The 10,722-nt window shown below is 43.8% G+C and overlaps 2 protein-coding genes across 2 annotated transcripts; both read left to right on the top strand.

The window, feature by feature from the left end:
• The first annotated feature begins 476 nt into the window (after positions 1-476).
• Positions 477-1,837, top strand: LOC130406677 (trace amine-associated receptor 1-like). The gene has a single exon (XM_056612362.1). The coding sequence runs from the start codon at positions 477-479 to the stop codon at positions 1,458-1,460; it is 984 nt and encodes a 327-aa protein (XP_056468337.1). The 3' UTR covers positions 1,461-1,837.
• A 2,019-nt stretch (positions 1,838-3,856) lies between these two features.
• On the top strand, positions 3,857-5,072 carry LOC130405666 (trace amine-associated receptor 1-like). Its single transcript, XM_056610839.1, has 2 exons — positions 3,857-4,139; positions 4,212-5,072. Exons 1-2 carry the CDS (start codon positions 3,857-3,859, stop codon positions 4,838-4,840), a joined length of 912 nt encoding a protein of 303 aa, XP_056466814.1. The 3' UTR covers positions 4,841-5,072.
• The last annotated feature ends 5,650 nt before the right edge of the window (positions 5,073-10,722 follow it).

Below are 10,722 nucleotides of genomic sequence, written 5' to 3'. Positions count from 1 at the left end.
ATTATGTAAATTATGTAAGCAAGCACACGTAATGTTGGGTGTGAACAGCCTGAAAATTGCATGTTGTCATGGCAGAATACAGTACGATGTGACAGATATAATTAAGAGTCAAGCATTACTCTAATTTTTCTGCCATTTATCACCGAAAAATAGCAAAAATATACATTGTATTATGTATTATATATGGTGTAGTGTATGACTCACGTTGTCATGATCAGAATTTTATACGAATTGTATGGCACATGATCTTTCTGCATCATTCATATGTTTCATGTCAGATTTTCTGCAGGTTCTTTGCATAAGGGTACCCAAACCCCAGAGCCATTGTTGTTTCTATATCAATGATGTAATCATGTCTCTTTCAGGTTTCGGAAAGCGTTGTTGAATTTACTTAAACCCTCTCTCACAACCAACCTTTCCCATCCCTCTCTCCCTCCCTCCCTCTATCTCTCCCTCCCTCCCATCCTCCCAGTTCAATGGAGCCGGAGTTCTGCTACGGGAATGGCTCGTGTGTGAGGACGGTCTACCCTGTTGCTGTCCGCGTCACACTCTACTTGGTCTTGGGGTCTGCGGTGGTCCTCACAGTGCTGGGAAACCTCTTTGTGATCGTGGCCATTTCTCACTTTAAGCAACTCCACACACCCACCAACTACCTCACCCTCTCCCTGGCCGTAACCGACCTCCTCCTGGGGGTTCTGGTCATGTTCCCCGGTATGATTCGTGCCGTTGAGACCTGCTGGTACTTTGGGGAGATGTTCTGCAGGCTCTTCCTTAGCTATGACATCTTGCTGTGCACCGCGTCCATCTTGAACCTGTCCTTTATATCCATCGACCGCTATTATGCCGTGTGCCACCCTATGCTCTACCCCCGTAAGATAACGGTTCACACCGCAGTCATCATGATCCTGGTCACATGGTGTGTCTCGGCTGTGGTTGGCTTCGGGATGATCTTCCTCGAGCTAAATATTTTGGGAATGGAGGAGTTGTACTATAACAACTTGGCGTGTGAAGGAGGGTGCGCTTTGTTTACGACTGTTGTCGCCAGCACTGTCTCGGCGATCATCTCTTTCTACCTCCCCGGGGTCATCATGCTGGCCATCTACCTGAAGATCTACATGGTTGCCCAGAGACAGGTTCGCACCACAGGCCTACAGAACACCAGCTCCTCCAAGGTGGACAAGCACCAGAGGAAAGCCACCAAAACACTGGCCATCATCATGGGCGTGTTTCTGTCACTCTGGACACCGTTTTTCCTCTGTTACATCATCGACCCCTACATCGGCTACTCCTTTCAGCCCGCCTTGTTCGACACACTCGTGTGGCTGGGGTATCTGAATTCAACCATCAACCCGTTGGTGTACGCCTTCTTCTACAGTTGGTTCAGGAAGGCGTTTCAAATCATCGTTTCTGGTCGCATCTTTCGGTCTGACATGTCGGACACAAAACTATTTGTAGAGTGACAGGGGTTTCATGTTGAGGCCTCCCAGAAGATGTGGATCCCGGAAAAGAACTGCTTATCAACTGCTTGGTGGAAATTCTAATCAACTAAAAATGTATGCCCTATTAAATCTGTTTATTCACCATTCAATTTTTTTTAATTTTTCTTGAAACCCAAAATCACCCAATACTGATATTATTTGTAGTATCATATATGCCTGCTGTGTTATTGAGTTTCTCTCAAAGAGTTTGTGATAGGCAAAGTCTTCTGTTGCAGCGTTCTGCTCTGTTTTGTTTTCATGCAGAAATGTTGTGTTGTTCCTTAATTTGTTTTGACAAATGCTTAATAAAGTGAATTGTGTTACACTGACCATCAGCCCTGACACCCCAGAATAAATTATTTGACTATTCTATAGGTAGCTCTCATTCGGTAGTTCTTGTTGTCATGTGACTAATTGGATACTACTCTTGTTGTCATGTGACACGCTGCAGACATCGGATAATATTTTCTGTGTTGTTTCCTGCATTCTGGGACAGTAGCTGCCCGATAAAGATGCTGGGACAGGACATCCCTAGTTCATATAAAATCAATAATGTGGCATGGTTCACTCAAGTCCACTCTCCTTAACCGTAGAAGAATCCAGGAAAGTGAAAAACATTAATAATCATTGACTTCAAATGCTTCAATTGGTTTATGGCTAAATGTGAATGTTGTTCTTGACTCACAAAATATAAGTCAATTCTGGGAATAAATCTATTTAAGATCAGAAAACCTAATGTCTTACTCTTCTGTAGCTACATTTTCATTCAAACTACATTTCCATTTAAAGCTCTTCATATTATCCTCATAGGCTTGTTGTCTAGTTTGACATTGTACTTAATAAACCAAGGCAACTTGTTCCCTTGAGAAAGCTGAAAGTTAGATTTTCAGGAGAAAATCATGTAAAATTAGAAATATTAGAATAAAATAACACAACATTAAGGTGTGGTCTTTATGTGACCCTTTCTTAACACATCCTGCCCCTCAACATTGGCCATGTTGCCATTCAGGGCCTTTGATTCGAGATTGTTGTTGCATCTGGCCACAGAGTCCAGGGAAATGGCCCAGTCAGAGCAGCGGCTGACTGTTTCGACCCTGTCGTCATCTTGAAATGACAACATATATAATGCCCATCCTGCTAGTGTCCACTGAGTATACCTCTCCAGCTGACTGATGTAAGTATGCTTCATCACGCTTTAAACGACTTAATCGCTGAGTTTATATTTGATAAATAAGAGTAATGGAAATGATTACTGAATAATATGGTTCTATCAACACTAACTAGTAAGTGATGTTCCTTAAATAGGACAGGTTATAGTTTAAGTAGTGATTTTATTAGTGGGAGACACAATAATGCATGGACTGTAAAAACAGTACAGCAGAGACATGCAAGTTAATTAGAAAAAGATTGAAATACAGTACCTTTACCTCTTAAGCAGTATGTCATTGTTGTTTTTTATAATTAAGGATTAATAAACTATTTTTATTCCTCATTCATAGGGCAAAAAAAGTCAAGCCACAATCTTTAATTATAAACAACTACAACATAAATACAGTTCACAAAGCTCTAATGTCATGTTGTAGCTGTTTGTAATTTAGGACTATGGTGTGGCATGACTTTTCCCTCTCTGAATGAAGGTCATTAGCAACTTGTGTAAGCACATATGTTGGGCGTGAATAAGATTATAACTGCATATTGTCGTGACTGTAGCCAATACGATGTGCCAGATATTATTAACAGTCAACCATTGGTTATTTCTCAATGAAACAAAAAAAATGCATTCTATTATTTGTAATGGCATATTTGGTCTATCAAAGCTTTTCCTGATAAAATACTTGGAAATTGTAAATGTGCTTTGTATTTATGAATAGAAACAAATCTAACATTCAAACTAAGAAGTGTCCGTTTACTAATGATTGCATGGAATGGATAGAACTATAAAGAGATTCTTCTGTACCACATAAGCCTCATCAACTCGATAATGTAATGATACAAGCTTAGGTCAAGGCCTACGATTAGCAATATAAGAATGCATTGTCTATTGTAAACGCTGGCAAAGGTCTCCAAAATCCTCTTATGATTAATGGCAGACAAATTACACGTTACAAACATTTTATCATTATTGAATGCGCTGTCATCATCTGATTTTTAACCAGTTCCATGACACATGATGTTTCTGCATATCATTAAAATGTCTACTGTATGTATTACCTCAGGTCCATTGCAGATGGGGGTCCCCCCCTCCAGCCTACTTTACATGTATGATATAAAAATGACTCTTTCAGATAGCGGAAAGAATGACCTCATTTTCCCCCCGCCCTTCCATTCCACCTCCTTTCCCTCCCTCCCAGCCTCCCTCATCCCCCCCATACAGGCCGATGGAGCCGGAGTTCTGCTACGGGAATGGCTCGTGTGTGAGGACGGTCTACCCTGTCACTGTCCGCATCACCCTCTACTTGGCCCTGGGGTCTGCGGTGGTCCTCACGGTGCTGGGTAACCTCTTCGTGATCGTCTCCATTTCTCACTTCAAGCAACTCCACACGCCCACCAACTACCTGACCCTATCTCTGGCCGTGTCCGACTTCCTGCTGGGGGTTCTGGTCATGTTCCCTGGCATGATCAATGCGGTCGAGACCTGCTGGTACTTTGGGGACATGTTATGCAAGCTATATACCAGCTCCGATGTCTTGCTGTGTACTGCTTCTATATTGAACCTGTCCTTTATATCCATTGACCGCTATTATGCCGTGTGCCACCCTATGCTCTACCCCCGTAAGATAACGGTTCACACCGCGGTCGTCATGATCCTGGTCACATGGTGTGTCTCTGCTGTGGTTGGCTTCGGGATGATCTTCCTCAATCTGAATATTATGGGAATGGAGGAGTTCTACTATAACAACGTGGTGTGCGAAGGAGGGTGCATTCTTTTTACGACTGGGGTGGCCAGCACACTCTCGGCCGTTATCGCCTTCTACATCCCCGGGGTCATAATGCTGGGCACTTACCTGAAGATCTACATGGTTGCCCAGAGACAAGTGCGCACCATAGGCCTACAGAACAGCCGCTCCTCCAAGTTGGACAAGCACCAGAGGAAAGCCACCAAAACGCTGGCCATCATCATGGGTGTGTTTCTGTCCGTCTGGTTGCCGTTTTTCCTCTGTTTCATAATCGACCCCCTCATCGGCTACTCTGTACCACCTGCTTTGTTCAACACATTTGTGTGGCTGGGGTACTTTAATTCCACTATCAACCCATTGGTTTACGCCTTCTTTTACAGCTGGTTTAGGAAAGCTTTTCAAATTATCATTTCCGGTAGGATCTTTCGGTCGGATATGTCGGACACAAAACTGTTTGCAGAGTGACAGTGGTTTCATGTTGAGGACTCCAAGAAGATGTGGGGCAATGAAAATTGATGTCAACTGATAGGCGGAATTAAAAAAATCCAAACGTTTTCCCCATTATGTTTACACGTCATTAAAATAACCATATCATACTTCATGAAACAAAAAATCACCAAATCCTGAAATTAATTGTGGTATCATTTTATGGGTACTTTGCGTGCTGTGTTACAAAGTGTGAAAATGGTATGGATTATGTCAGAATTATGCATTAAATATTAAAGAACGAATTGTACAAAAAAGTCCTCCTCACTACAGGGAATCTTTTTTTGGCTGTCCTGCTCATGAATGACACAAAAATATAGAATAACTAAAATGCATAACAAACTCATGATCTACAATTCTACCACATGTTAGGGACAATCTTGACTGATAAAGCTCTGTGTGTGTGTGTGTGTGTGTGTGTGTGTTTCTGTTTGAATAACAACAATTGATTGTGAGACACTTAAAAAGCATTTGGTTTGATGGATCATGATCATGATAAGACGCACATAAACCATCTACGCATATACTTATCATCTTCAGAGACACAATTGGTATACGGGATTCTTAATTCGAAAGCAATAGTAACTTGATGTAGCTGTTAGTATAATATGAATTTTGTGGCATGGTTCCACCAAGTCCATTCTCTCTATCTCCAGAAACCTCTAGAAAAGTGGAAACCATGAATAATGGTCTTCTTCTTCAAAAAAAATGCTACTAGGGTACTACTAAATAAGGTTTACATTGATGGAAAACATTGATGTTAAAAATACCCCTTATTATTCTCACACTGTTCATTTCTGCAAAAACAATTTCAGCATCTTTCAAAAACATTCTGTTCTATTTCAATCCTACTAAATGCCAGAGGCAGTGCTTTAGCACTGGATGTATCCCTCTCACACACGCACAGGTCGAGTGTGTATACCAACGCAGTTACATTGTTAATTTCAGTCTGGATTTCGACCAAAGCACAGCACAGAGACTGCCGTCGTGAAGGTAACGAAAGATGTTTCCTTCACCAACAGTGTGTCTCGCAGAGCCTTTTTTCCATCGCAAGCCTGCGCCCCTCCCTCAGTCAGCGTCAGAGTGTTGAAGTACTTGTACACATCTATGTTACATCCCGCATTGATTACTGCAACTCCATCTTCTCTGGCATTCCACATAAATCACTCCAAAGTCCACAAGCCATATAACACCGGTACTGTTACAGCTACACTGGTTACCAGTTACCCAAAGAGTCCAGTTTAATATCAAGCTGTTGACACATAAGGCCCGGCATAACCTTGCTCCCAACTGTATCACTGACCTCCTGGAGAGCTACACCCCTTCCCGCTCGCTGCGATCCTCATCAGCTGGTCTGCTCAAGGTGCCCAAGATGAACCTCAGCACCATGGGAGAGAGAGTGTTCTCCCACACAGCCCAAAAGCTTTCGAACTCAGTTCCAAATGACAACAGGCAGTGTGAATCCACTGCCCAGTTTAAAAAGGAACTGAAAACCTATCTCTTCGAACTAGCCTATTGACTATGATATGGCTATATGGACTATATAATCTTGATAATTTTTCTAAATTTTTGATATTTTTTCTCTAATTTGTTTTATCTGTGAACCGACCTTGAGTCTCCTGAAATGCATTTTTAAATAAAATGTATTATTATTGTGACCCTGGATGACGTAGGCTGCTATCCGCCTGGTTATCCTGAAGTTTGTCCCTTCTCAATTCTCGCAGAATTTCAGGATTACAGGGTGAAAAATAAACAAATCATTCCAAAACGAATAGTTTGAATAGCTCGTAGCTCTTCGCGATAGAAGACCCCGGATAATTCGTCCTCTAGAGGCTGTGACTTGCCAACCAGCTGCGATTATTATTGTTGGTGGGGTTGCTACTGCAAGCACATCTACTGTTCTTCTTAAAGGTCCCATGACATGCTATTTTATGTATTCTTTAATATAGGTATTAGTGGGCAACTAACACCGTATTCAAAGACGTTCCCGAAATTCAGCCGTGGTGCAGAGGTACAGCCACTCCGAGCCAGTCGCACATTGAGCTTCCCCCAAATGCGCTGCTTTGGTGTCTGTAGCTATAATGCAAATGAGGAGGAGCGAGGCGGGTCAAGGAGGAGGGTGGGGGTGTGGCCCTGAGCAGCTTGCAGCCACGGTACCATGCGCTCTGTTTACAGTGGATGTATCGCAATGGCGAGGCGCACGGCCTTTAGCAGTGTTCTGTAAATATTCTAGAACACACGGGAGTCCTGGAGCTCCATATCTAAATATTATAATTTAGCCTACATAGATATCTATATCATATAATATATATTATCACGGCCAAAAGCTGTGTGAGCCGATATTATGAATCTCAAACGACCGCGTTGGGTTCTCAGACGTTCCTGGTTCTTCAACGTCCTCATCAATGTGAAGTAGACTGAACCGCGACAAGGAGGAGAAAGGGATCGTTGCCGGGCAGCGCTTAGGCACCTCCGCCTCCGGCGGTGGTCCCTCAGCGGGTCTCAAGCGGGAGACATTCGCCGCCAACAATCCCTTTCTCCTCCATGTCGTGGTTCATGTTCTTGAGGGAGTCAAAGCCAAAGTTCCTTCCCCCCAATTCATTCTCAACCTTGGCTGAGATAACCCCCAATACGAGTCTCGTTGTAGAAATACCAGAGACGAGAGTCCGACGTGTTATGCGCCATAACACCAAAAGCAGAACGGTTATCCAAATAACAAGGAAGTGTACAACACTTGCGTTACAGTCCTGGATCTCTATATCTAAATAATATCATATAATAAATAGAAATCTATATCATTTAATACATATTATCACGGCCAAAAGCTGTGTGCGCCTCCAGACGATATTATGAATCACAAACGACTTTGTCGGGTTCTGCGACGTCTCTGGTTCTTCCACTTTCACATCAACCTGAAGTCGACTGAACCGTGCGCTGCCTGCTGCCGGCTGCCCACTGCCTGCTGCCCGCTGCTGGGCGATGGTGCCTCGCGGCAACCGGCGGCATGTCGCAGTTCATGTACTTCAGCGAGTCAAAGCCAAAGTTCCTTTCCCCCAATTCCTTCTCAACCATGGCTGAGATAACCCCCAATACGAGTCTCGTTGTAGAAATACCAGAGACGAGAGTCCGACGTGTTATGTGCCATAACACCAAAAGCAGAACGGTTATCCAAATAATAAGGAAGTGTACAACACTTGCGTTACAGTCCTGGAGGTCTATATCTAAATAATATCATATAATACATAGAAATCTATATAATTTAATACATATTATCACGGCCAAAAGCTGTGTGCGCCTCCAAACGATATTATGAATCACAAACGACTTTGTCGGGTTCTGCGACGTCTCTGGTTCTTCCACTTTCACATCAACCTGAAGTCGACTGAACCGGGCGCTGCCTGCTGCCGGCTGCCCGCTGCCGGGCGATGGTGCCTCGCGGCAGCCGGCGGCATGTCGCAGTTCATGTACTTCAGCGAGTCAAAGCCAAAGTTCCTTTCCCCCAATTCCTTCTCAACCATGGCTCAGATAACCCCCACAACAGTCTCGTTGTGGAAATACAAGACACGTCAAAGAACCGACAAGAAACACTTGCGTTACAGTGTGTGTATTCACACACACACACACACACACACACACACACATGTGGCGCTCGCACGGTCGAGTCTCATTGGCGGGCCAATGTCTCTGGGCGGGCCAGGCAGAGTAAGGGGAGGAGCTGAGATTATTGGTGACGTCATAAATACAGACATTCCAAATCAGCGCACTTGAGCCTCCGTTTTTTCAAAGGCGAGCAGAACAGCTAGTGCTCGTTTTACACCAAACGCAAATTTTAGCCATTGGGGGACCATAGGCAGGCTAGGGGAACTCATATTTATGTTAGAAAACCTCATAAAGTGAGATTTTCATGTCATGGGACCTTTAAGTTTCTTTATTCCGTTTGCCAGTTTTTTGTGCAGTTAATTGCTCCTGCGTACTTCCAGCTACAGAAACCATTCAACTATCACAGCGTGCAGCTCTTTAACGAAATGATGGCTATATCTTGGCGTTTTTCAACTCCTTTTTTATTTTAACTATTTTTAACTATTAAGCTCTTTCGGCTTATTTTTTTACATTGTAAGTCAATGGTCATAGAGATACTCTGACACTTCAACTACTTCAGACATGGTAACTTGGTTAATTTTCAAGGTTAACCTTTGTTCAAACCATTTAACAAATCAACACACTTGTATCTTCAATAATCTGAAAACCGAATTTCGATTACCTTTATACCTTTTTCAGAATCACAGTTTAAGTTCCATATCGGCTTCCTTTTCAGATGGTCTCATTGATTTACGCTGAGGTTAGAGCATGGAGGACGTGCAGGCAGTGTTGCCAGATTGGGCAGTTTACCATCTGCGGCATTTTAGCAAGCACACTCTCGCAGTTCGTTAGGACGAAACGCATTCTAGCTTATTATTATTTCCTAGCGGCGGCTTGGAAATAGCGGCGGCTCTCGCCGGTTCTCGGTTGAAAGTTTCTGTTTTTGCAGAAATTAACAGTTAGAGAATTATAAAGGGTATTTGACGTCAATCTAAATCAATCAATGCATATAAACCTATTCTAGTTGTACCCCCAAATTAAATGATCGACCCCAAAAAAGCATGATATGGGACCTTTAAATTAATGTACCACCGTAAAGGGAACAAGTGGCTTTGGTTTATTATCGTGGGCTTTGCTAGAGTGAACACCAGGAAGCATTGGTCTAGCCCCGGCAGACTGGTAATTTCTGGAAAGCCTGCATAGCCCCACTTCAGGCAGATGATGGCCACGTGGATTGCCCAGTATGCCTCGGTGTGGAACTCCTGAGGGAGGGGCTTTCAGACAGGGCATGCATGAACTGCAGTTTCATGCCGAGGGCTATGAAGTTAGCCAGGCTTGCTGAGATGGAGGCTCTTCTTCATGATTCCAAGTTACCCCCAGCTGGCGTGGCAGCTCCTACACCGCAGGACGGAGACTGGGGGTGCCCCCCCATGGAAAAAAGCTAGGAGGGTTGACTCCTTAACATCAGAGTTTGCCCAGATTAAAGCCCTAATGCATATTCTGTATCTAGAGGGAACCTCCGCAGCCTAGCCTCCCCACCACAAACCTCAATTGTGAAGAGAATGTCATGTCCACCAGAGCCTCCTGCAGTAATTTGAGGAGCTGGGGGCCTCCCAGACATTGTATTCGGATTCAGAGCGGACGCAGGGCTCCAGAGCCGGTTCTTGTTTCATTTGTGAAGCGACCTTGAGTGTCCTGAAAGACATTTTTAAATAAAATGTATTATTATTGTGACCCTGGATGACATAGGCTGCTATCCGCCCAGCTATCCTGAAGTTTGTCCCTTCTCACTTCTCGCAGAATTTCAGGATTACAGGTGAAAAGTAAATGACACTACCTCCGTCCGTCTACGGATCTCATTGACTTTGCATGGGGGGGCGCTCGCGAAATGCATTGTGGGTCTGTCCGTCCATTTGGCTCCGTGGCCTGTGTCAAAAGGTTGAGAAATGTTCAACTTTTCAGGCAGCGCCGGATCCACGGCCAATCAGATCGTGATTATGCAAATACACTCCACGCGTTTCCTGGATCCATTTTGCAGTAACAAGCAGGAAGAAGCAGGAAAAATCTGGCCGTTATATATTTTTAAAGAAATGTGGAATAATAGGATTGTTTTTAGTCACCTGTTGCTTGTGTCCTCTTTTGTATTAATATCCACACTTCGGCTTTGTAGAGGGAGGCAATTTGATTGGCTGCAGTATGCGTCTACAAAGACTAGTCCCCTATACGTCAGACACGCCCTCGGCCATCCACCGACGGACGCATGTAGTGTGAACAAGGCGTCA

Source organism: Gadus chalcogrammus, chromosome 16 (assembly GCF_026213295.1).
Source record: "Gadus chalcogrammus isolate NIFS_2021 chromosome 16, NIFS_Gcha_1.0, whole genome shotgun sequence".
In the NCBI taxonomy this organism is placed as follows: domain Eukaryota; kingdom Metazoa; phylum Chordata; class Actinopteri; order Gadiformes; family Gadidae; genus Gadus; species Gadus chalcogrammus.
This window is presented reverse-complemented; position numbering and strand designations above follow the sequence as displayed.